Raw genomic sequence first — 27,981 nt, 5'->3', positions numbered from 1 at the left:
GAAGTGAATTTTTCTTTCTTGAAACATATACCTCAGCAGTCTTTGGCCATAGTGGCAGACTTGGTGGATGCTTAAAAGAGAATGCGTTGCCGTATTTTTTTTTTTGTCTACATGCATTATTTAACAGACAGTGAGATGAACCGACCACCCAAGCATCATGAGCCTTGGTGTGGGTGGCAATGCCCACCTCCACACTCAATCTGCATCCACTATGGAGGTACTGTTATGACATGGCTGTGTTACATATATTACACTCACAGACCCATTTCTCCAGCTTGTAACTGCTATAGCAGCAAAACCCAAGGTGGGGTGCTATTACATAAAGAAAGCAGGGGCTGTATTCTAGGTCAATCACTTTCAGCAAGCACAAACTGACTGAGCCAGTGAGCAGAATGCTCATCACTCCAGTAAGATGCTGTGCCAAATGTCACTACATGCAAAATTTAAGGTAACCCTGAAAGTGACTGAGAATACGGCCCCTGAAGAATGAATGGGGCCATCCCCCTACCACTGAAATCTGTCCCTCTCAACTGGATAACTGAACTATTTCATTACAAAGGGAAGTCACCAGCACTTAGTATTTTCAGGTGGTCTCCTTCCCAAGGACTGAGTGAGCCAAGTGAATGCTTAGTAATCTGACAATTAGCATATTCAGCATGACATGGCTGATGGCCACTGTGAAATCTAGGCATGCAACCATGACATACGCAAAAAATCATGTAACATATTTTTTTAATGATTACAAACATGCAAGCAGAGTAGAAGAATGGGGCAGTGTATAAAAAATAATGCTGACGAGCATTAGCTATAAGGATGGACAGCCATGTCGTCCATTCAAAATTATTACATATTTTCATTTAGCTGGAAATGATTAAAAGAAGCAACTTTGAATACAGTCCCTGACAGATAATTTGGACATGAATATTTCGGACCTGCTTGATTATTCAGACAGCTTCATGGTATCACTCCTCGCGGCATAGAAATAACATGTAAGCACAACTAATATTTATGACATCCCACTTAAATGCTGTTAAAAATTCAAATTCCACGTAGCATGACTGCATACTAATGTTGAATTCCAATGGTAGATCGCGAGCGCTCGGCCGGATCACGAACGGAGCGCGTCGCTCCGACTGAGATCGCTCTCATCTGCTCACACCATATCTGCGAAGGGAATGCGTGCGCTCCCGCAGGAGCACTTAGTACAGGAAAATCAAGTGAGAGGGCGCTAGAATAGAGAGAGGAACAAGCGCTTGGAAGCGCAACCCACCACCCCATTTCACTGTCCGTGTCAGAAGAATCATCACTCGACTTGGAAATTGTACTGTCTGAGTCGGAGCTGTCTAGGAGCGCGAAGCAGCGTCCATGTTTCCCATGTCGTCCATAGCTGCCCGCGACCGGAAACAGGCGACCATGACAGGAAGCAGAGGCGGGTGAAGGAAATACGTCACGAGGACTTCCGGTCAAATCTGCCGATTTCGGCGGAGCAAATATTTTTGCTCCACGGAGCAATCCGGGATCAGCGGCTGGTCCCAATCTGCCATTGGAACACACAGCTCACGCTCCCATTCTGCCATTCGAATAGGATTGCTCCATACAGAGCAGAAAAACTTGATCTGGATCTGCCATTGGAATTCAACATAATTCTACTACTGAGATGAGCAGAAAGAGTGATGTGGAAAGCGCCCCCTGGGGAGACAGGTGAGTGCTCCCTTCCTCTAGCCCGGCTGTGGCTGTGCATGACTGCCTGCGTGGTCGAGTGCATATGCAGCCCAGGCACGCTATATTGAAAGTAATTTCTGGTGGGTGAAAAATCTAGGTGAGCAGGGATGGCTGGCGACTTCATATGCGCTGTCTTATGTTTAGTGCTGGAGGTCACATAATCTCAAGTTTCAAAAACACATTGAAGTGAGAGGCAGCATGAAGCAGTCTCTTCCCTCTGCTTCCACTCAACATCACGCCAGTGCTATGTCAGCAAGTGCTTGCGGTCGTCGAGCGAGATCTGTTCATATTTGCCTGTGTGTGTATGCGTGACACCATGCTTGTTAACTTAATTAGGAAGCAAATGTTTACTGCAATTTATACAAGCAATAAAACTATGAACCTTACTTTATGTAGCTGTCTATGCTATAGCTAACAATGCTCCACTTTCAGGTGCAAGTGCAACTGCATTTTTAAGGCAAAAGCCTTAAGTGGCTCATGGGTAGAAAAAGTCGTTGTCTGGCATTATTGAAAAATCGACCGTCCGACGTTGCGGTACCAAAATTCAATGGCACCAAAGTTGATGGTGCTACCCACGACCATTCGTGTAGTGGAACCCCCGACCTTTGGCGTTGAGGCAAAGTCAATTAAGGCACTCAAACCCACACCTTTTGGTGGGACCAAAATTCAATGGCACCAAAATTGATGGTCGAACCCACCATCTTTGGTGTTAATGAAGGCAAAGTTAATTAAGTCACAAGTAATTAAGGCACTTGAACACGTAACCTTTGGTGGGAGTTGAACCCAAGAACATTGGGGGGAGTCGAACCCACAACCTTTGGTGGGACCAAAATTCAATAGTACCAATATTGATGGTGCCGCCATTGATGGTCAAACCCACCACCTTTGGTGTTAATGAAGGCAAAGTTAATTAAGGCACTCGAACCCATGACCTTTGGTGGGAGTTGAACCCATGACCACTGGGGGAGTGTAACCCATAAACTTCGGTGTTACTAAGGTGAATTAAGGCACGGTTAAATAAGATAGAGTTAATTAAAGCACTCTAACTCACTACCTCTGGTGGGAGTCGAACCCTTGACCTTTGGCGGGACCAAATTTCAATGGCACCAGAATTGACGGTGCCACACCTTTGATGGTTGAACCCATCACCATCACTGTTAATTCAGGTGAATTAGGCCATCAATTTCTTTATAAGAAAGTGTGAAGCCAAGGCAAAGAAGAAGCATCAGCACGAGCTGTGGTGTTAATTAAGGCACAGTTATTTAAGATAAAAAGTTAATTAACGCACTTGAACCCATGACCTTTGGTGGGTGAAAACAATAGGAAGTAACAACGCATTTGAATGAGAACGTCAAATAATTCAATGAATGTCTCATGAGCATGCAGTCTTTCGCCGTCATTCTCTTTAGCGTATGCTAAAGTGACTGCCAATTTTTTTAAAACTGTGATATGCTGACAATGCGCACTCCATCTAAACAAAATTTTCTTTGAAAGAAACAAATTGTCACTTTCCTTCGAGTTCTGGGGGGAAAAACGCACTTTGGGGAGAAGAGCTCACTGAAGCATACAGCGTAATTCTGGAATGTATTATCTGCTCTGGCAAATAATACAGCCAACTTCCTTAAATTGTACCTTGAAGGGAAGATGAAATCGATCAAATTATTCGGCAGATTTTAATAAAGAAAGAGGTAATAAAAGCAACGTAACATATTACTGCTTCATTGGTAGTATTTACAATTTTAACGCACCTCCAAATGCAACGCATACTCAGTTTTTATAGGCTCAGTATAAAACAATGTGCACACAAATCTAACATGTACCCAATTTTATTTTACCAGCTTTTCTTATGTAGCATACCTCCGATTCTGGAAATCAGAAATTAGATGAAGTCCGAACTTAATCTCTGACTGCTTTCTCGTCCTCCGCATGGTCCAGTGTTCAAGATTCTGCCTTCATTAACCCTTTAATGACAATACATATAAATACCGGGAACATTTTTATTCTTCTATCTAAATATGCAAAACACATCAAGAATAAGCATAATCAACCAAAAGAATAAAGATATTTTGTAGAAATTTTTCAGCAATAGAGGGAAAATCCTAGGCAGAAAACTGGAAGTGGGCTTCACTCCAAGCTGCCTAAGGCTTCATTTTCAATTTGTATATACAGCTCTCATCATAATTTCATTTGCTTTACATCACAAGTGTGACACCACTGCAGCTGCATATGTTGCATCGGCTTGTCTCCTCTGAACTTGCTTGCACAAGACAGTGAGTCGCGTGCCAAACTTCTGCTTCCTCGTCCAGTGTTCCTGCTCTAAACCAACAAATGATGCTTGCTGCCTGCCATTCATTGTTGGCCGAAGACATTTAGCTGGAAACTTCGTACTCAATACTTAAATGCGGCAAGAAAAAAAATCTTTTTTTGGTATGTTGCCTACAGACAACACTCGTCAATAAAGGGTTAAAGGGCCCCTCACCAGGTCTCACCGTTTTGAACTGACAAGAGCCATGCATAAAAAGCGCGCTAATGATCCTGTCTGCTAAGTATTACATCTCTAGGCATTGCGGAAAGAGCTGAAGTTTCAAACCAAACGCCCTTTGCAGTTCTCCTCGTGGGTGCCACGTTCCCAACTGGAGAGTCGATGTATAACACACAGGTGCGCCTATGTACTTCGCACTGCTGTGATGTTACTCATAGTGACACGTGCCTTCAAAAATTATTCAAGGCAACGTCTGTTATTTGAGTAACCTGATGCTTTAGTAGACGAATTAAAGTTTAGAGAAATAATAAAACACATAAGCTGTATGTCTGCGTGTTCCTTGTTTTACTACGCACCGCAGCAAGAGAGATGTACTTACGTTTTATCTGCTTGTTCCCATGTTGTGTAGCCGTGCATGCAGACAACGAAAGTATGTCATTTTCTACGATATTCTAGCCTGCAATCATGCTCTATGAACTCCTTGTGTCTGTCTTGGTATTTGCGTAGCAATGACTTATACCGCTAGTCAGGTGTTCTCGTGCACAACGCGCAAAATTGTGTGCTGCGCGAAACGACACAAACGCAGCAGCTCGCGCATGACACCATCAGCAGAAGTGCGCTGCGCAGCAAGAAAGCGAGGAAAAAAGATAAGGGCGGGGCCCGTGATGTATGCGTCCTGCGATCCTCACACTCCGGTATGGGAGAACTCAGGGAGAAAATTTCACTTGTGGAAGCTAGACGGGGCAAGTGCAGAGAGCATCTTTCTTGGCAATGGCCTTCGCCTCCTGAAATCATTGGTTCACGGCACCAAAATATTTCTATCTCGGATATTAATGAACCAATTTGAAAAATTCTTGCAGCAGGACGCTCCCTAGAAGGCATGTAACCACTTCCAGTGCATAACAGAAATTTGCTATGTGGCCTGGTGAGGAGCCCTTTACACAACTCGACAAACACTGTGAATGAGATGGTGGCCGACACCTAGACTAACCACTTCGTCAGTTCATCCTGTAATGCATAAGAGTTTCCGGAATGCCAAAAACATGTGACGCAACTTGGTTGTCACTAGCTTAGCATGTAAAGGAACTTCTCTTTTAAACAGGCTTTCATAAGTAAGGCTTGAAAGTGGCGCATCATCACCATACTATGTGAAAACCTGCTGCCATACTGCGATTGACACTGGCTTTGATGGCAGGCTATTGCTAATACCACAAACAAAGATTTTTTTCATATCCTATTGTCATGTGCAGGCATTCTTTTAGACAGATTTTCTTGGAAAATAAGCAGGGTGTCTACCAAGTTGACATTTCCGAATTCCCCGAGTGCCTTTGCAAAACTGGCGAGTGACACAGAAGTTTGTTTTATGTCAAGACTACACACATTTAAAAAAAAAAATGACTTAATCCAGTTTGAATACTAAGGAGTAGTGTTTATTTTATTCAAAAAGAAAACAGAAGGGACAGGTTAGTAAAATGCACAGCAAATAAAATATCTTCAAAAAAATGGTAAAGCCCATTGCAAATCAAGTCGAACATGTTCAAATACAAATAAAAAGAGATGCATACAAAAGCAAATATTTTCGAATATGAGTTATTTCTAATAACTGATAGCAAGCTCATTGGTACGAGGCCCAACTTTGTCAAATGTGAGATTCTCTCTCAGCAGCTGGAAAGTCAACCTCAACTGTCCTGACATATTCTTAGCCCATGCACAATGCCTCAGTGTTGCGTTTCAATGCTTTAAAGAGTTTATTTTGGTTTGAATGAGGGACACCTGCATATTGGCGTCAGCCAACACTTTGTTTCTTGAGCTCGAGCTCCTTCAAAGAAGCGACAACACACTTCCTTTTACGTTCATTCCTCAATGTGTCGGTCCTTTGCGTTCTCGCCCTCCTTCCGCTGCACATTAACCCCACGGACCATTTGAAGCATCCTCTTGGTCTGTTGTACAGTCAACGTCCAATTTTTTGGACTCCCTAGGGGCCGTGAAAACGCCCAAAAAATGAATGCATGTCTTTTACTGCACTTATGGGCTCAAATCGCCACAGGCATATCCGAAAAAGCTCTGAAGGCCTGCCAGTACACTTATTAGGCATATCGGTGCTTGCACTGTGACAGGAGACGGCGTGTGCACGCGTGTATAATTAAGGAGTACACATTGGATCCCATGACAATTGCCCCTTCACACACTTGTTAAGCTTCACCGCAATACTTCATGTATGCTTCACCGCGTAACATTCCTGTATTGAGGCAAATTTGACTTTCGGGAACTGGCATTAAGCAATGCGCCATGCTTTCCTAGCTTTGACGCCAATCGCGGGTATTACAAAGGTGGAGTCGGTGCCATTGCTGACAGCGGCAAATTTATTTAAAGAAATGCATGGCACCAAACAGTAAGAAGCTTAATAGCAAACGTCGTATCAGCTAGGCCTAGCGTTGCCACGGTGGTGGCTATGGCTGCCAGCGAACCTGCGTGCGAGAGCACCGGTTCGATGAGGTGAATTAATCAAATTGGTGGCTGTGGTGGCTTCGATTAATGCCATTTAGGACCTGCGGTCATGGCGTAAAGTCCGGAAAATCAGACGGCGAAGCATCCGAAATTTCAGACATTCTTATTATACACTGACTCCATGGGGTACATGGTGATGCCGCCGCGAAGCCATAGAGAATTATCGGGCATGTCCCAAAAAATCGGGCGTCGACTGTACACTGCAAACTCCTCCAGCCGATGACATGGCATCAAAGTTGATTCGTTAAGATTCCTCTGTTACTCGAGCGAACATTAGTGCGACTTTCGTTCCCTTTCAGTAACAGCTAGTTTTCCCTGATAGAAGCAGAAATTCCCTGAGTTTTCCGCGAGTATTTCCAGACCATTGAAAATTGCCGAGAATTTCCGGTTTTCCCGGTTGGTAGACATCCTGAAAAGGTACGTGCTAGAATCAGTATAATTACCAATTGTAAACTGCCATTCTCGCTTTGAAAAGCTGTCAAAGGCTGGCCGAAAATCTATGTAGTTGGCAGATAATAATGTGTCTTCGATGTATTCGCTGTCCCCCTAGCATTGCCAAGACAGATGCTGCAGTCATCAGGATCCCCATTGGGGCCAAGCATGTGTTTGCTGACTAGGCAAGTTCAAATCAGCCAGCAAGGGCCAATTTCAGGATCGAAATAACCGTAGTTGTATTACTGAAAGTCTACTGTATCGACATGGATAAAGAGCCCAATAAACAACACAAAATCACTTTGGATGTGCTGCGACATAGTGGCAGTTCCTTCGAATATATTTATATCTTTTATGAATCGAAATCTGAAACTTTTATATTTTTAACAACTGCTGCACTACATTTGCACAGTGGAAGGAAATTAAAAAAGAAACTAGTGGCACAATTACATTCAGAATGTATCACACAATTCTCAGACTCGCAGGAATACTATGCCAAGATTGACACCACTGTTTGTATTTATATTAGAAAACGCTTTCTGTTGCACAAGTGCATGTGAGTGACACAGCTTGAGGAACTGGAAAAGAGGTTTCAAGGCTAAATGAAGCATAAAGGCATTGAAGTTGCAGAGTTGACCGACAGTCAACTGTTTTGAGTTCGGTCGAGAAAGTATCAGTACCAGAATGTAAACCTTCGGCTCCTTATCAGGTCTGGCCATTTTGACCTGACAAACACAGTGCATACAATGTATGCTAACGATCGTGTCTGTGAAGTATCACATCCCTATGCACAGCGGGAAGAGCTTAAATTTCAATCCAAATGCAGCTTGCCCTTCTCTCATGGGTGCCACGCTCACAGCCGGACACCAACGTCAATCGTGCAAGTTTAGCGCAGCAAACTATCTTGCGCACCTGACTAGCGGTATAAGAACACCTGACTAGCGATATAAGTCAACACTAAATGAACACTGATCAGATCATAGAGCATGATTACGTGCTGGAAAACGGCATAAAATGACAGTTTCAGCGTCTGCGAGCGTGACTGCACGACGTGGGAACAAGCAGACAAAACAGAACTACAGTAAAACCTCGTTATAATGAAGTTGAAGGGGGGGGGGGTCATAATTACTTCATTATAACCATTAGTTCGTTATAGCCGCTATCCATTTCTATCCACAATTAGTAAGCAAGAGAGGATGTACTCACCACCAAATCTCACTGCAGCCCACCACGCGAAAAAGAAAACGGCCGTCGCATGGAAAAAAACAAGCGAATAAATGACAGCAAGGAATTGCTACTTTATTCACGCCCCGGAGTAAGACATTTAGGAGGTGAAACTCCCGTCAGCGCGATCGAGCACGGGCGACCAGATAAGGTCACAATTGTTGTATGCACCGACGGGGCCATATACAGTGGTGGCGCCATGCGGCACGTCGTAGAAGCAGCAGCGAAAAAAAAAATGCAGCACCACCCGGGCAGGCGGCTTCGGCGCGCTCTCAACGGCGGTAATTTCTTTCCAGGCCGCCAGCACGATAACGGCTCCGCGGGCTTGTGACCGTTTCTGGTCGTCGCAAACAGCGGAGTTTCCACTCCTAAATGTTTCTTGCTCCGTGATTCACGCCAAACGGCTCATCACTGATCGATCAACAGCACACCAGCTGGCGGCTCACTTTGTAGAAAAAAAGTCCTTGATAGAGTTTTGCTGCATCTCCTTCAGGAAAATGATGGCTTTTTCAGCTGCAGCTGCTATTTCGAGTCCGCCCTCGCCGTCATCGTGAGCACTAAAGAAGCGGCGCAGCAGCCGCATCTAGCGCTTGTGCGGGCGTCGGTATGTCTGGTTTGCCAATATTAGGCTCCGGGCTGTCATCGATACATTGATCACTGTCGTCATTAGGCACCCCCGTCACCGCGTGCACAATTTCCGCCTCCGTTAGCTCTTCGGTTGTCACCGCGTCAGCACCGACATTGATGTATGTGCAGAAGGTGTTGCAGTTGGACACAACGCCGGCGTCAAGGAAAGCGTCACGATGCTAGGGCGTGGTCGCCCGTGACACCCTCACCTCCCCCCCCCTATTGGCAGCAGCACCAAAATATTCGCTGCGACCACCGCTGCTGATGCCAAATGAGGCAAGCCGGAAGCAATTGGCGATCGTGCTTGCCGGTACAGCCATCCAAGCAGCCTGTAGCATCTCGATCGCCACATACAATTGTGGCTCATATTGAGAAGAATGCGGTCTATCACACGCTTGGGGTAGCCTGATTTAAAGTTTATGATAACTCCTTGGTCGAGGTGTTGCACAACTGCAGTGCAGTTTGGCAGCAAGAAGCATAGCTCTATGTTTTTCAGCACAGCGGCAGTGTGGTGGGCCATGCAGTTGTCCAGTATGAGACATATCTTCCGGTTCAGCTTGCCCAACCGCTCGTACCACTCCCACAGGCATTGTGCGAAAATTTATCTCGTCATCCAAGCCTTACAGTTGGTCACATAACTCACTTGGAGCTTTCGTTTGCCCTTGAAGCATCGTGATGACGCACTTTTGCCAACCACGAGGGCTGGCACCTTTTCCGACCCATCCATGTTGGCACAAAGCAACACGGTTACACGGACCTTGCTCTGCTTACCGCCCTGGCAGCATTCACCTTTGAGGGCCAAGGTTCTTTGCGGCAGTATCTGATAGAACAGGGCTGTCTCATCCGTGCTGAACAAATCCTTGGTACTGTATTTTTCTAGCAGCTGTCCAACGTTTGTCTCCACCCACGCCACTGCAGCTTTGCAGTCAACAGACTGTGCTTCACTGCTGACAGCCCTGCCGACGATGTCGTGGCGCTCCTAGAAACGCTGCAGCCAGCCGACACTCACCACAAAATCATCGTGCCCCATGATTCATGTGAAGTACCTCGCTTTGCGCCGCAACAGGGCCTCACTCACAGGAGTGCCCCTTGCTCTTGCATCCAAAAACCACTTGAAGACCGCCTCCTCTACAGCTTCGAAAGCGGAGGCTCGCAGCTTCTTTCTGTTGCCTTTTAAGCCACGCGCAACAGCACTGGTGACAGCTTTTTTGGTGCTCAAAATCGTCGACAGCGTGCACGGCGAACAGATGGCAGCGACTGACTGACACAGCTGACGCTGCTAGCAAGTCAACTGAAGGTGGCTTTGCGTTTCGGCTTGGGAAGCGCGCACCGTGCTGATACCGAGCCGGCGCTTCGACAACCGGAGAACACTGAGAGTTCTTGTGCGGTCGCCACCCCGGAGGAGAGGAGGGGGGAAGGGGTACACGCAGTGGCGAACGGTGGCGGCTATGCATTTCAGCTTGGGCAGCAGCACATCATCGAGATCAGCTGCCACTGAGCTGGTGCTCTGACTGCCGCCGCACATGGATGTCATTGGAGGTGGAGCACAGGGAGCAAGGCTCGCGCCGTGCGTGAGAGATGGTGCCAGGAGCGTGCGCAGCTAGATCAGCACACTGGCCCCGGCTACGTAGGTGGTTATGGCGAAGCACAACGGCACCGCGAAACGCAGGAACGGGTGCCAAAGAGCTGCGCTCTAAACAAAGGTTCGTTATACCCACTGTGAGAAAATTTTAGCTTCGTTAAAATGACGTTTTCAATACATGGGCATCTATTGGAATTTCACGGGAAATCCCGATTGCTTCGTCATATCCCATTTCGTTATAATGAGCTTTTACTGTACATCTCTCTTGCTTCGGTGCAAAGTAAAACAAGAACACGCAGACATATAGTTTCTGTGTTTTATTATTTCTCTTAACTTTAATTCGTCTACTGAAGCATCAGGTTACACAAAAACAGATGTTGCCTTGAATAATTTTCAAAGTCATATGTCATTATGAGCGACATCACAGCACAGACACATGTACACAGTCGCACTTGCACATATGCATCAAACCTATATATCCGGCGTGGAGCGTGGTGCCCAGGAGAAGGGTAAACGGCATTGGGTTTGAAATTTCAGCTCTTTCCATAGCGCGTAGTGATGTAATACTTAGCAGACACAATCATTAGCGTGCATTGTATGCATGGCACTTGTCAACTCAAAATAGCCAGACCTGGTGAGGGACCCTTTAAGACAGAGTATCACCAGACTCGCTGCTCCTGCTTTCCAAAAAAAGCTGAGTTATGAGAGAGTGAAATCAGAACAGTAAGCAATGGGTGTCAAAGCAGTCATGGCACTTACAAAAGGCTGAATTTGAGTAAATGCCACAAGTGATTAACATATTCTGTGAATACATAATTTGTGAATAGACATATACAGTCTATCCCGGACATACACTTGTATTTCATTAATTCTATCCTGACGGAACCGACAAAGCTGGTCAAATTATTCCACGGATCGAATTAAACAAAAGACAGAAAACATACGGTTGCACTTAGCAGTATTTGCTATTAAAGCTAGCTTCGCCACAATACATATTTGTTATGCGGTGAAGCATACTATGAGGAGAAAGGTGCTACTGATATTGGACATAGCAACATGTTCCTTAATTTACACACGCACATGCGCCATCTCCAGTCACAGTAAGAGTACTGAGATGCCTAAAAAGTTTCCTGGCAGGCCTTCCACTTTTTATATAGATGGCCGCTCTTTTGTTGGGTTTAAACATCCTCTCGACATTCGGAGCTTTTTCATCTTACGAACTTCCTTTTCGCGAGCTTTCTCAAAACGCAAGATGGGTTTTCTCTGCTTCACTGTGCACGGTGTGTATGCACTTGTATAATTAATAAATGCGTACTAGGTCCGTTTAACGGTCTCATATACTAGACACACACAGCGGGATAAACGAGGGCTTGAAACAGCTCTGAATGGCTGCCAGTATGCTTATTAGGCGTTTAGGTGCTCGTACTGTGACCAGAGACGGTGCGTGCACTCCAGTATAATTAAGAAATGCATACTTTGTCTCGTGACGGTGGCCCTTTTCCATTCTTGGCATGTTCCCCCACAATAAATTAAATATGCTCCACGGCATAATACATCTGTATTGCGGTGATGCTGACCAGTTAAGCTCGAATTATTTGGCGAAGGTCAATTTTGAAATCGAAATAACGGAAGTTTCAGCCCATATGGGTGCCGGTCAGGACCCTCGGTCAGGATCGAATTAACTGAACTATCGAATTAACCGGATTCAAAACAAACGAAGTCTACTGTGTCAAACTCGAAGGGGATTGTAAGATAGTTTGATACACTGATAATTTTATGTTTTTTTTACGTGTTTGTTGGTTGCATCAAAGTCGTTCCTAGCCACGCGGTTTCTCCGCCTTGTTTCATTCACCGCCGAAACGGAAGATGGCTGATTCGCCCCGCTGATCACTGGCAGTGCAGGACTTTGCCAGTGAAAAGAAAGTGCACTGCTATAGATTTGGAAACTATGTGCAGTATCGTGAAGGACTACATAGACAATAAAGAAGCGTGTGACTTGATGAAGACATACGGACTATCGCAACTGACAGTGCTAACAATGATTCGTTCGGCAGAGAAGTTAGACAAAGAAAACTGCTCAGTAGACAACGGGCGCAAACACATTCGACAAGGTGCCTATAAGGAGGTGGAATAGGCCCCCTACGAGTGGTTTTTCGGCGCTCGTACCATGAACTTGCCTATCGCCAGGGTAATTCTGGTCACTCATCAACAATGTGGACTTCAAGCCAGGTGGCGGCTGGGTACAGTGCTTCAAAGAGAGGCACAGCGTTATTTACAAAGCCGTCACCACTTCGTTTGATGTGGAGATGAAGCATAAGTGGGTGGAGGAAACACTGCCCCACATTCTTAATAACTACATTGACACCGACACATCTAATGGCAACAAAACAGGACTATTCTTCCAGATATTGCTGCCCAAGATGCATGCACTCAACTCTTAAAAAAGTTTACACCCTTTGGGTCTGTCTTGCCCACATTTCCTTTCTTTAATGCTGTGAGCCCAGTACTTTCAAGTCAGTAACAGCTTGCGCATTATCAGCGTGACACAGCATTTTTGACAGGAAAAAAGTGAGTGCTCAATCTTCAAGAAAGGAAACACAAGCAAGCCAGATTACGATTATTATTGAGGGACAAGATAAGCCCCAAAGGGTGTAAACTTTTGTAAGAATGAAAGTAGACATGCGTAAAGGCGGCAAAAACAGCAAGCTGCACCTCACTGCGTTTTTGTGCGCCAGACATGGACGGGAGCAACAAGTGCTCTGCATTTGTCATTGGGAAATAAAAAAATCCCAGCTCCTTCTGCAGAGCTACCAGTATACTGGTACGCTACCGTCACAACCGCAAGGCATGGATGATGCGAGAACTTTTTCATGAGTGGCTCTTGGAGTTTAATCAACGTATTGAGCAATCTAAGAGGAAGATGGTGCTCATCCTAGATAATTGTGGTGCCCACCACTCCATGTCTACACTCTCAAACGTGGAAGTTTTTTTCCTGTCACCGAACATGGCAGCAGGCTTGTAGACCATGGACGCTTGCGTGATCACCAATTTTAAGATCATGTATTACCACCGTGCACTGAACAAGTTAAGTCTTTTTGATTGACGTGGCCCCATGGACAAGTACAGAGCAAGCAGACTTGAAGATCAAACTATTGACGGCCGTGCAGTGTCTTTGATGCGTGGCCCAAAGTAAGCGCTTCTATGGTGCCGAACTGTTTTAGAAAAGCCTACTTTTTCCAGGGCAGCAGTGACTTATACGAAGCCTGAGAAGCTCCCACCGGTGAAGTCATGCCTGAACTTTGGTCTGCAGTCGACGAGAATGCTTCAGGACTCAACGAGTTTCTACATGCAAACAATGCATTAGAAACATCCGAACTTCTAACCGATGAGGCGATCGTCACGAACATGCTTGCAGTGGATAGCAACCACAGCAGCAATGACGCGGCAGAGCAGGTTGCCTCAACGTTGTCCTCACAGGAGGCCCTGCATATGGTTCAGTACCTTCAGGGCTTCATTTTTGTGAAAGATCTTCAGTTGCACTAAGAGGAGCACCTGGATGACTTGGAGAAGGATGTCAGCAAGCTTCATACAAAGCAAGCAAGGCGGACGGACATGGGGTTTCCTCGTGCAAGCTAGTGAGAAGTTTGTGGCAAGATGCTTGTGGCGACCTCACCCCAGCGTTTCATCTGGATTTCTCAAGCTAAGAGGCTGCTGCAGCAACCTTCTCGCATTTTTTAAAAGGCCCCTTGTGGGGCCACCAAAGCGATGCCTCAGCGGAACTCACTTATCCCTTGCTGCACCTGACCCCTCTTTGCAGTTGTTATAGCAGTTGTGGCGGTGACTTGTTACACGCCATCAGAAGGCAGAGGAAGCAGAGTTAAATAGTTAAATGAGTCAGCACAATCAGCAGGCGGATAGAGGAAGGTGTTGGGGAGGGGCACTGGCCCCCTCGCCATTATAGTTTTCTCAGAACAGCTCTGTCATCCCCCATTCTCCTTTTTTTTTATGTAACCCGGTTACAACAATTACTATTGGCTATAACAATGGAACTTTCGTGGCAATTGAATACTGTTATAAGTGGGTTCTACGGTATATAGAATGTGGCAGTGAATGGGAGTTCGGTGTACGCATAGTACATCGCTATACTTTTGCATGGGATTTTCAAGGGGATTTCATAACTGTTCATATAGACAATAATCTATATGTCCGAGTTCGATATATCGGGGACCAACTATACATTGCAAGAAATAAGAAAAAAGAATTAAAGTAGAATGCTTAAGCTATATACAAGGCAGTGCCACAAGCTGGCAATCATTTGTTATGACAAACACTAATCACCAATACACTTTGTATGTTATGCTCAGATGTAATTTGTGTACTTGGGTATTTTATAGTGCTGCTCACAATGCAGTGTAAGTATATGATATACTACATGAGAATACAACATAATACTCAGCACATACTCACCGCTAATGCAGTCTTGGCTTCAAAGTATGCACGGTACAGCCTATAAGGAAAGCTGTCTCCACCATATGGCTGTCAAAACAAAACGGAAAGAGAGAGAGACAAAAAAAATTAAGCTCTACTGTTTATGGGTGTCAAAACATTTGTGTGTGACGATTATTTTGCAGTGCTAGCCATGTCACCACTGCTATTTTTGTATGCATCACAGGCAATCACCCCAGATTTCTGTCAGCCAAGAAGCCTCCAGTGGTTTCGCTAAATGATGACATAAAATTCACGTAGCAATTGACATCCTTTTTCATCTGCACTGTGTTGGTAGCCAGGATTAAAAGAAAATTCACATTATGGTGCCTTGCCAATTTTAATATTATACTGGACTTGAAAGCACTGCTGCAATGTTACTTAGTCATATCATAAGAAGCCAACAAACACTGACACCAAGGACAACATAGGGGAAATTACTCGTGCTTAATAAATGAAATAAAGAAACAATAAACTAATGGAAATGAAAGTGGATGAAAAAACAACTTGCCGCAGGTGGGGACCAAACCCACAACCTTCGCATTTCGCGTGCGATGCTCTACCAGTTGAGCTACTGCGGCGCCGTTTCTCCATCAACTTTCTTGGGTATTTATGTTTCCTAGTAGAATCCTGGGAGTGTTAGCCAGTGCCCCCACTCACAGACCTTGGCGGCGGATGTGGAACACCCTTTCTGCAGCAGGCGTCACGAGAACGTGATCTTTTGGGTGAAGGCAACCGGTCAATAAACCCACACATTCTACCTGAAGGCATCAATGTTGCTGGATTCGAGTGTATTTTACATAACGAGGGACACATTGACATGACAAAAATATGTGACGCGCCTTTGTTGCTGTTAGCTTACGACATAAAATAGCTCCATTTTGAATGAGCTCTCATAATGAAAGTGGTGTGTCATTTTGCGACAATGGTGATGACGTTGACTACAACACTACAACAGTATGCTGTTGCCAACACAGCAAATTGCTTTCGCATCCAATTAATACCATGCAGGCAATTTTTGGACCCACCTCCTTAGAAAGAAGGTGCATGTTAGAATAGGATAAATACGTAATCATTCATTAGCAGCTGCTGTTTGCACTTCAAACTCTGCCAAAGGGAGGCTGAAAATCGACATCTTAAGTGGGAGATGGCATGTCTTCGATGAATCTACTGTTTCCTAGCGCCAAGAAAACAGAAGATTGTGGGAGGGGGAGGGGGGGGGGTCACAATAACGGTCAGGCACATCCATGCTGACCAGTCAAGTGCTATCAACCAGTGAGGGCCAACTTCAGGTTTGAAATAATGAAAGTTTCGGCCCATTATAGGCGCTGGTACCCATTGCTCATGACTGAATCAACTGAAACATCAAATTAACTGGAGTTGAATTAACGGAAGTTTGCTATACTAGGCACACACCTACACAAAATGCTGCCAGGCATGGTTTTGACAAAGAAGCCTGGAGAAATATTGCAGTTCACTCATTACCTATTTCATATCCTCCATGTACGAATATTTAGGTTCAAGCAAGTTTACCAATTTCCTTGAAAAAAGATTAAGTACCGTATTTACTCGAATCTAATGGGTACCTTTTTCCGATAAAACGGATCCGAAAATTGCGTGCGCGTTGGAATCGAGTATGGCCCTAAATCCGCGTTACCATATCGCCATCGGCATTCGAAAAATGGCCGCCTCGTACGCGCTTCTAGCCTAGCTGCCGTAGCTTCCTCCATGTGCATACCTCCACGTTGTACGTGTAACCAGGCACTGGTGTAACCTAGTCTACCGCCTGTCTTCCCGTTTTCTGCATTTATTCAATCAGCACGGAAGCGCCGAATGCGAAGACACGCAGAGTCTACCGTGATGCCGCATTTAAAAAGAAAGCTATCATGTGCGCGGAGACGGACGGAAATCGGGCCGCCATCACGGGCATTTGGAGTTCCCGAAACTTGCTTGTGGGTCTGGTGCAAACAGAAGGAGAATATTTTCACCAGCAAAGCAACAAGGAAGGGTTTCAGTGGACCGAAGCAGGGCCACTTTGCCGAAATAGAAGAGCTGCTCGCGGAATACGTGCAAGAGCAGCGAGCGGCACAGCTGCCTGTGACGACCGATCTGCTCAAAGTACGGACGATGCAATTAGCCCTACAGAAAGGGCGAATGTGGAGTGACTTCAAAGTGAACAGGTGCTGGCTATCAAATTTTATGGAAAGACAAGGCCTTTCTCTTTGAAGGCAGGCAGAGATATGCCAAAAATTGCCCAAAGAGTATGAAGAGAAATTGCACAGTTTTCAGCGGTACATTTCGAAGTTGCGCCTTAGAAACGGCTACCACTTTGGACAGATTGGAAATGCCGATCAGACACCGCTCTACTTTGACATGCCTGCCACCACAACCGTTGAAAAGAAGGGGGCGAAGCAAGTGCGCATTTTGTCTTTCGGCCACGAAAAAACTAGAGTCACCGCAATGCTTTGTTGCACTGCGGATGGGCACAAGCTGCCCCCATATCTTATCTTCAGACGGAAGACGCTCCCGAAAGGAATTGTGTTTCCAAGTGGTGCGATTGTGCGCACAAATGAAAAAGGTTGGATGACCACAGACTTGGCTGCTGACTGGATTGATAATGTTTGGCAGAAGAGACCTTGCGGCAGTTTGGGTCTGCGTGGGAAGCTTGTGCTCAACGCGTTCAGGTGCCACCTTGACCAGTGCATCAAGGACAAGCTGGCTGCATGCAACACCGACTTTGTCGTGATACCGGGTGGCATGACATTGCAGCTCCAGCCGCTCTATATTTGTCTGAACAAGCCAGTGAAAGATAGATTTCGGGTGCTCTACACCAAATGGCTTGTCAGTAGCTGCCACGAATTGACATCCGCCAATAAAATGAAGTGTCCCTCGCTGCAGGACTTTGCTGGATGGGTGAAACATACATGGTGCATGAACCCGTCTGCCATGGTCAACAAGGCCTTTAGAAAGTGCGGGATTTCGAATGCCATGGACGGCGCCGGGGATGAAATATTTGGTCTGTTGATAGCGATAAGGGGTTGTCTGATAGCGATGACGAGTGATATCTATTGCCCCACGCGACTCGTACCGGCGTAGTGAAAAATCTTGGCGGCAACATACGCCGCTTCCATTTGTGTTATTCATCGCAACTTTAGTGTATTGGGAATAAATCTGCTTTTTCTAAATGACAGAAGATAGTATTTCTATATGAAAGCACGAGGTGCACGGTAATGTGCACGGGTGTGCATTACAATTGAGGTTTTCATTTTTTTTTTTTTTTTTGGTCATGGAAAATGGGTGCGTGTTACAAATGAGTAAATACAGTACTAAGTATTCAAAAGGTTTTGTAAAGGTACTATAAATAAGTGCAGGCTTTTGAATTTCTGGTCAGTGGAGAGCCACAAAATGGAAAAGCCATGGGGCACATGCAAGGCAGACGTACCACAGCAGAGCCATCCATAATGGTATTCAGCAGCTCCAGCACTGCCTGTGGTGACGGGGGCTGCTCGCGTGAGTGGCCCTCGGGCAAGTAGTACTGGTATGTCTCAGGCTGAATCACCAGGAGACTAGGGACTGGCAAGTGCATCATGGCCACAGAATTGGCAATCTCAGGCGTCCCAACCCAGCCAAATACGAAGTGCCTGTGAAGCCACCATACACAGCGAAAGATGAATAACTAAGTATGAGAAATTCCCTTTGAAATCCCCATAGAGATTCATAGTACAGTACATGCAATAATGGACATAACAAAGTAATGGATATAACAAAGTAATTCTGTCTTCCCCGACAACTTTCGTTAAAGTGAAGTTTTACTGCATTAGCTACAGTACTGAGTAAGCACATGCACATCACAAGAAGACTCAATGTGACCCGAAATGCAGCAAAAAATCTGACACTTGCTTCTCCATGGAAAGCTCGAAAACACGTCAGTGAAGTAAACACATGCTGAACTCTGATCCCGCAAGGACTATAAATGCCTAAGTGAAGCTGATTGTCACTCGAATTTTAAGCACAATCAGCATGTGCTGCCACTGCAAGTTCTAGGCGACGCTTTCAATACATTTCTCCTCAATTCTCTTGCAGCAGCACAGAATGCTCTAACTTTCTCGATATCGGTAGACAGGTGTGAAGAATCTGCATCGGATTCATTGGGCCTCAACAATTTCCAGCATTTATGCAGAGGCATCGCCACTGTATTACAGCCACCTATAAATAAATGTCTGCAAACTAGACACGAGTGGAATGATGTACCATGAGCACTCACATCAGCACCATCACATGTGAACTGTTGCGTACTAACTCTCCCCTACAAGCCTGATTTCCTCGATGTAGCAGCATGCGTGACATGAGTGCCATCACATGTGAACAGCTCAGAGCATAACAAACTCACCAAGTGACAAAAATGAAAAACCCAATTTACTACCTGGTAACATCTTTAAATAGTAAAGGTGGCCCAATATTATGCAGCTGGCACTAAGGATACCCAAAGTAGGAAGTTGCCCTTCACTATGCATTTTGAAAAATGTAAAAAGCAGTCAGTGTAAATGAAGCTTTATAAAAAAAATACAGTACAACAAATCTGGAATACCTTATATAAATAATTATGGACAAGAACATTGCTTCAATATGTATGAATCAAATTCTTGGCTATACTTTTTTCTTGGCCAATACCAAACAGCTGTGCACCCTTGACCTACTTGATATTGCTTTTAACTAGGGTTGTGCAAATACTCGAACACTCGATCTTTATTCGAATTCGAATTCATGAATCAAATATGTAACATTCTATATTTCGAATATTTGATTTTTCAAATACAGTATTGATACCTTCGGTGAATCACCCGGCCACGGTCGGTGCCTTGATGTGCGCATCATTCTCACGGCATGCGATCTCTATTAGTACAAGTTTCACCCAGGTTGACGATAGCGTTCAAAATGATTAACGCGATGTGAACAGAGGGAACAACAGCAGTGCGTATGGAAAGCACGAAAGCATGTTCGAATATTGGTCTGATTAGCCACTGGAAGGCACGCTGATCGCATCAAATACGCGAGTTCAGTGTTCATGCATGCAGGTTCACACAGTGAGAGCTCTCTACTCACATGCGACCACAAAGACGAACTTGGCACATGTGCTCATGGCAGTTGCCAGCTGGTCGACCACAAACCCAAATGGCCCTTCAACGGCCGTCACTCTAACCCATACGCATGATTTCGTGACCGATCAGTGATAAGGCACCCATAGGAACATATTAGTGACAAGCTTTCCCCAACAGTTTGCGGCCCATTATCACAATGGCTGGTGGAGAATTTTTGTCCTGGCCACACTATTGGCCACACTGTCTAGCACATTAGGCCTAATTGGAGATTCGTTCTCGGATGTTGGCGACTAAAGTTACGGTCACTGAATCAACGCAGATCTATTCACAGTGGTCGCACGACCCTGAGAAAGCCGACAAAAGCAAGTGCACAGGATGACCGTTGCATGTTCATGGCGGCAATCTTTGTGAAATACCGTACGGTGGCCCCCCGTTCTGACCGCCGTTCGCAGGCGCACAACAGTTTCTTTCTGTAGCTTGAAGCGACCTGTCACAAGACTAGCTTTGGATTTACATGGTGGGCCCGAAAATATGTGGCAGCGTGCTGACCCCCAGCTGCAGATGCATTTACACAAACGGTAGATAGAAGCAAACGCAAAATTCACCGCAATTACGCTCCCTAATGCGAAATTTGAGCATAGCTCTAAGATGTGTTTTCATTTCGCTATATAATGGCTGGTGCGGACAGTCTGTCTCATGTGGCAAGTTGCAAATGGAGCGAAGTGCGGTGCGACTGCCTCGCTAATCTGGAGATTGCAAGAGCTAGTGTGTGGGTGATGCGTGGGTGACGTGCGCGCAATTCACAGCAGTAGCCGCTGACAGACCTCCCAGACGGTGGCCGTTACTCTGGTGCCATCTCATAGCCATTGTCGCCACACTCCGCTTTTCTTCTCACGCTTTCACTATACCCTCCTCCCCATTTCGCCTCATGGTTCCGCTGTACCCTACTCTCCGTTTTCCTCCTCGCATCTTGCATCCCCCACGGCGTTCCGCATTCGCTTTCATCACTCGCTGTGCTCGTTAGCTCGGTTACGTCGAGCTACAATGCCGAGGCACGCCGACGCTCGCCGCAGTAACGGACACCTACTAAGAGGTGCACTCTAAACTTGAAAGGGCACTTAGTTATCCCTATGTGGATGAATGCAAAAGCATTGCGACCACCGCACGATGCAATGTCACATGAAATTGCCGTGGGCCTCCCCGATTTAAGAACTCTTTATTGTCGGCGCCTACCGCGGTCGACCCGTGTGGCGCCAATGACCGTGCGGAGCGGTGCCGAATGACGGGATATGCATTCCCAATTTTTTTCTGTCGCACAGATTGGTCTTACAACAAGCTGATGATAACCAAAAGAAAGCACCTGTCATAAATATAGAAAGAAAAACTTCCCATTTCCTGGAGGAAAACTAGAAAGCAATCTTTCTTAGGAACAGCAAATTGCAATTAAGCACAGTATGGTCCACTATAGAACTGAAAACCCCTTTGGTATTTAGGACAACTTCGCTATTTCTTCAGCTTCGGAGGGAAAAAGCACTCAATTCTATTTGACAGATATTCCATCGATAAAAGATATTTTCCAGATCGTCTTATACAAACTGAGTTGTTATCAGTGCAGGCTGTTACGCCTCCAATCGGCAATGAGCATTCCTTGGACATTTCCCCCTAGGCAGCCCCTTTCATCAGCGCCGCCCAGATGGCGACAGTGCCCGACACAGACTCCAACAGGCAAACAAGCGCCCCAAATTGGCAGTGCGCATTCTTTGGGTGCTTCCCCCGAGGCTTCATCAGTGACCTGCCAATGGGGCCTGACAGACTGACGCACAAATAAAGAAGCTCACTTAGAAGCAAAAACATCCGCCGTTCCCCATGGAAGTGGTAACAAGAGTGAAGACCAGTCTCCTGACCCTGACAAAATGACTGTCACGGAGAGCAGGAAACCAGGTCAACAACTTTCGTAGAAGGAGCATGAACACCCGTTTCCAGATTTCCTTGTCCTTGCTTCGAAGTCTGGATATAAGAGGCCGTGTTCTGTGGACAGTACAACCCCTCTGATTGGCCACAACAAGGTCATCGAATTCCCTTGTGTGGGGAACTAGGGAAGAAGAACTGCTTTAAAAAGCAGACACCTTTGGTGTATGGTGACGTGTCCTGATGTCTGCAGATGTGTGTTCCAACTAGAATCTGACTACTTGTCTCAATATGTAAATTATGTAAAATAAACCCCTTACCTTTCACTCATACTCCCAGACATACTCCCCCCTGTGCCTGAAGGATTCCTTGCCTAAATGCTACCCCAAGGCCCAACAAGGCCTACTAATTTGGTGTTCTCTTTAATAAGAGTACAGCATACTATGCATCTAGATTCATATATACTTAAATTTCTCATAGCTAGCAGGGTTCTTTTTAAAGGCCAACTGCACCGAAATTTTTGACCATGTAGAAAGCCCAGTTTCAGACAATTTATACATGCAATAACCTCTGTGCAAAATATTACGTTTGAGATACAGGTCAATGCATCACAAAGAACTCGTAAAAATAGATGTTTTTCAAACTCAAACTTAAAAATACGCCACCATTATCGCCAGGCAGAAGTGACGTACAGTGAAGAACGTGGAGAACTGGTGCCTTTGCTGTCAGCTTTCCTTGCTTGTTCCGTATGCTAGCCACAGAGTTACTATACTGTGTTAGCTGTTTCGTGTGCTGTGACAGCGCTGTCGCACGCCCGTGATGTTTTTTAATGTGGAGTATTCTCCAAGTCCAGCCGGTTTTCTCTATCTGATTGTTTACAATCAACAGCAGGGCCTCGATGCATTCTGCTTCCCCTCGAAGAAAAGTGCATTTTGGTGGCCAAGTTAAAGGTACGGTATAGTCCAGCTTAACGCAGACGCAATCCACGCATGGCGCAGTTATGCTACATTGACGAAAATTGGACGCTCTAGTCCAGTGTGGCTGGCGCTGAAATAGAACATGTTCTATTGCACGCCAGAGCAGATGTAACAGGGTCCATCGCATGCTAGCATGGCTGACCAGCAGCAAGCTGTTCAGGTTCATTTCAACAAACAATGAAGCGCTCGCTCGCTGTGCATTTATTCGCCAGCGCCACGGCAAGAACTGATCACCACGCTGCTCCGGGTAAAGTTTAAAACACAGGGCAAAATTTTAGCCATCTTAGCGTCTCCTGCACGACGTATCAGACTTCAGCATGGCATGCTGGAAGCACCGAACTCAGTGACCAATCAGATCGATCAGACAACTACTGCCATCTGTAGTAAAGGATGATAAGTAGCTGAGGCTTGGCACGGCCGGGCTAGAGGGGCTAGGAGGGGTTGGTGCTAAAGGTGCATAAACTCACAGCCAGACAGGCCAGACTGCGGCCATGATAAAGCTTCGCCCATTTCAATATGGCGGCATTGGATTCCTGCATGGCTTGTTGCCGCATCGCATTCTCCTTCGTGACAAATGCAGCATGTGGTTCCTGCTCATTTCTGGCACTGTGTCAGAAAGGATATTGTCTATCTACTTCGACACATCCGATGTAGAGACGCATGAAATATCTTGAAGATGATGCACTACCGGAAATGATTGCTCGAGAATATCGCCCTTGAATACAGCTTAACTATAAGAGTTACCTTTGGTTTTCGTGCGTCATTGCAGCATATAGTCAAATTTTGTTAATTCGAACATGCTTAATTCAAACTTTCAGTTCATTTGAACTGTTGCTGCAGTTCCAACAAAGTTATATGTATTCAAACGGGTGAAAAGGCCTGGTAATTTGAACGCACAAGCATTTGTGATGGTTAATTCGAACCTACTGCACTCCGATAATGCTCTCAGCAGCATGCTAAATCACACGGTGGCGCCTTCGACCAGCATTCCTCTAACCCCACCATAGAGGAAGAGCTTAGGAGGAATTCTTCAACGCCATGCGCAAAGAAAAAAAAATAGAAAAACCATGGCGGAATTTTGTGCACAGGCATGTGCAGGTGCGCATCACCGATTACTTCTGTTAGTGTCACGGCGCCGCCATGTATCCCATAGAGTCAATGTATAAGAATGTCTGAAATTTCAGATGCAAAAAACCTTTGCCGTATGACTTTCCAGACTTTTTGCCATGACTGCTGGTCCGAAACAGCATTAATCGAAGCTACCACTGCCGCCATTTTGATTATCGCGCCACCTCGAGCCACCTCGAACTGTAGTACTTAGTCACCCCGAGAAAGTGTTTGCCAAGCAGATCTTGATCGGCAGGTGACTGTGTTGTTGAAATGTAGCTTGTGCAGCTTCGTCAACTACAGCTTACATGCTTTGTGCGTGTTGGCTGGTCCACGATGCACTTGCCTGGTGCACTGCTGTGCACGCTTTCGCTCTGAAAGCTGGGACAGGAAAGATGTGTTCGGCCTTCCTCTACTCAGCGTTGTGTACTGCACAGCCACTGCTCATGTTCAGAGTATGTATTCGAGCACCCAACGGCCACGCAACACATCAGCATTCTTGCAACATCTCAAATCATGAGCACAACAGGGAGAATAACAGGGAGCGGGTAATGTGCCTGGCTGCCTAAATGCAACACGGCGCAATTGAGAGATCAACAGTTGCGTATGGTTCTTCAATATTCGCCATATCCACATTGCTACCGCTTTGCCGCCAGATACATGCGTCATCTGCATAGGCGTTATTTAATAGCTGCTAATAACGAAATTAGGCAGTTACTACCCTGCGGCTTTGACAAGATTACTTTGAGAGTATACGCTTGGCATTTATAGTCAATTTAGCCCAAATGAAATTTCGTTGCAGTTGGTCTTCAAGTAATGTGATTAGCCTCCTGAGCATGTGCAGCACTATGTTTTTGCCCAAAATTTAGAAGCATAGAAGTTTGTCGTTAAATTTTCTGAGATTCGATATTCAGCTTCTTTTTCTTGATTCGATTCGATATTTCATTCAAAATCTAGTGCTCGGCATTCACAAACTCCTACTTTTAACACGGCATTCACTACTGCGAAGTTCCCTAACATTTATACAACTTCTGCTGTTCTACATTCCCTTTTCACACAAGAATTAGTTGTTGAAAGAGTATGGTGGAGACAATGGCAATGATGATTGAGAATCCACCCAGTGGCTTGCAACCTGATGAATCAAGCAGCACTGGGTTTGATTGCAATTGAGAATGGTAGTGTACCTACGGTCAATGAGCACTAAGTTCACGGCTTATTGATACAGTTTTCTTTTTGATTAGCAATTAGTTGCTTACTAGGCAGTGACAGTTTCAATTAAAATTAAATTATGGGGTTTTACATGCCAAAGCCATGATGTGATTTATTATGAGGCACGCTGTAGTGGGGGACACTAGCTTAATTTTGACAACCTGGGGTTCTTCAACATGCATTGAAGTACACGGGTGTCTTTGTATTCCACCCCCATCAAAATGTGACCGCCATAGCCGGGATTTCATCCTGCGACCTCATGCTTAGCAGCGCAACACTTTAGCCACTAAGCAACCACGCCAGGTGACAGTTTAGTTACAAGCTGCAACGAAATAAGTCAGCCAGCACTCACTGGCTAGAATCAAGTGTCCTTGAATAGTGTCACTGTCATTGAATCAAGAATTGTGTCAATGATCATTGAAAGTGCCATACTACAGAAGCAGTAAAGTGTTCTTTCCCTATGACAATGAACCCAAGAAAGAGAGCGAAGTAGCATGTTAGTAATTAATGGGTTGCTAGGCACAACCATTCGGATGCAAATAATGCACGTTAATATTGACCACTGGTCCTGCACCGGTTGATTAGAACTAATGGTCCTTTCTCACTCCACCCACATTTTATAAAAAATTATAACAGAGGTTGCTGCACATGCAATGTATATTAGAATTAGGCATGTACGAACATCGAAATTCTCCAATATGAATCTAATATGAATACAGTTAAAACTTGATATAACGAACCTTAATATAACGAAGTATTTAACTTTTCATAACCTCTTGTCCATAGAACACCATGTGTATTTTTAAAACCTCAATATAATGAAGTGTGTTTGTTGGGATTTTATAACAAAATTTCACTGCTCCCGTGAAGGAATACCGAGACAATAACTGGCAACTTCCGCGGATGCAGATGGTCAAATGATCGAATTACAAGCAGCTGCAAGCAAATGCAACTCTCGAATCAACCTGGGACGCCACAAGAGCAACCAGCGACAAGAGCCGCATCATGTTTCGTATGAAGTCCAAGTGCGATAAGATCCTATCACGCCCCATGCACGGTGTGCTTTAGGTGTGAGTGGAAGTGTGCGAGTGTGAGACAAGAAAGATGGTGGCTTTACAAGCGACACCTTCACACGTGAGCAAAGGGAAAGAGAGAGAGAGGGGAGCGAGCTCGCAGTACTCAATCAAGCGCGCGTGAGGGGGCAGAGTGGGGGGCATGTTGGCGTGCATCTCGGTTTCTGGCACGCGTCCCATGGCTGCGCATGGCTCTAAGTACGGCTGAGCGCATACGCAGCTGCGTACCCTGCTTTTGAGGTAATCTGCCGCGTGTGCAAACAGTGGGCGTGCCAAGATGGCGAGGCACCATGTAAATGTCTTCCCAGGCATTTAGTATTGGAGGTTGCGTAATTTCGAGTTTCAGTGATGTGTTGGGGCGAGAGGCAGACGAAGCATTCACTCCCCACTGCCAGCAATTTCCTGACAGCGTCGTACCTACAGGTGACACTATCAGCCGCAGGGACAGAGTGCACATGAAAGTGTGGCCGGATTCACTTAATTCGTACCACCGATGTGAAAATATTGTTGATGTTACATGGCATGAAACCATATCATTCGTTGCGGACTCCCAAATTTATCAAAATGAATTGTTTTCTCATTCAAATTTGCTTTCTTCAATTGCCCGATAATTCAGAAAATTCTGTGGCCCCTTTCCACGTAAGAAAAATCGATCAGCGACTGTACTTGTTTGTACAAAGGGTCGAATTCCAATACAACAAAATTTCTATATAACGAAGGAAAATTCCAATTTTACCGACTTCTTTATATCGAGGTTTAACTGTACTTAGCTTTGAATATCATATCGAATAATGATATGAACATGCATTTATTAACAAGTTGGGTTAAACTCTTATTTTGGAAAACTACAATTACACTGTCAATGTTAAAAAACTAGACCAGTAAGCCGTTATACTAAAAAATTGTGTATTTGGCTCATGTTAATATGGAAAATTAAGTAATTCCCACTAGCTGTCCTCGCCAGCCTGTGCCTTATTATACCGCATCAAATGCCCATAAGATCCGAGGCATTTGACCCTGTGCCAGTGGTCACTCATCGCACTTGTGGTCAAGCAATAAGTTCAGAATTGCGGGTGGCACTGCAAGAAAAAGACTACAACAACAAAGTGCACCCTCGCTGTCCGCAAACCCGTGCCCCTTGCTAGTGAGAGGCTGACTTTCCGCATAGTTGAGCTGTTTAGTGGTTAAGTGTGCTTTACAGGCAAAATTTTGCCGGCTGAACGAGATCATCGTAAAATTCAGGAAAAAATCACCCCAATATTCTTAGATTAGACAGAAACAAATGCTAAAAACTGTGTTTGCTCCTGCACAGCCAGAAATATATTTGATTTGATTTGAATATGCATTTTTTGAATTGAATATGAATAATAAAAATATAATATTCGATAATTTTCGAACCTTTCAAATATTTGCACATCCCTAATTAAAATATTTTTCACTCTATTATAACTTACTCATGGAATAACTCCCGTGTATTCAAAGCAATTGCTTCGAGCATGTCTTTGAATCTGAAACAAAAGATACATAGAAAATGTATTGGGTATGA

General features: G+C 45.1%; 1 protein-coding gene across 1 annotated transcript in view; it reads right to left on the bottom strand.

Annotated features, from left to right (window-relative positions):
- Window positions 1-27,981, bottom strand: part of LOC142591748 (protein disulfide-isomerase TMX3-like) — a 56,535-nt gene that overhangs the window by 4,233 nt on the left and 24,321 nt on the right. The window contains exons 9-11 of the mRNA XM_075703953.1: window positions 27,890-27,943; window positions 18,505-18,703; window positions 15,045-15,113 (exon numbers count right to left, since the gene is read on the bottom strand). Coding sequence (XP_075560068.1) covers window positions 15,045-15,113; window positions 18,505-18,703; window positions 27,890-27,943 — 322 coding nt within the window. The remainder of the gene's footprint in view (window positions 1-15,044; window positions 15,114-18,504; window positions 18,704-27,889; window positions 27,944-27,981) is intronic.

Source organism: Dermacentor variabilis, chromosome 1 (genome assembly GCF_050947875.1).
Source record: "Dermacentor variabilis isolate Ectoservices chromosome 1, ASM5094787v1, whole genome shotgun sequence".
In the NCBI taxonomy this organism is placed as follows: Eukaryota; Metazoa; Arthropoda; class Arachnida; order Ixodida; family Ixodidae; genus Dermacentor; species Dermacentor variabilis.
Note: the sequence above shows the minus strand (reverse complement) of the source record. Positions and strands in the feature narration are given on the sequence as shown.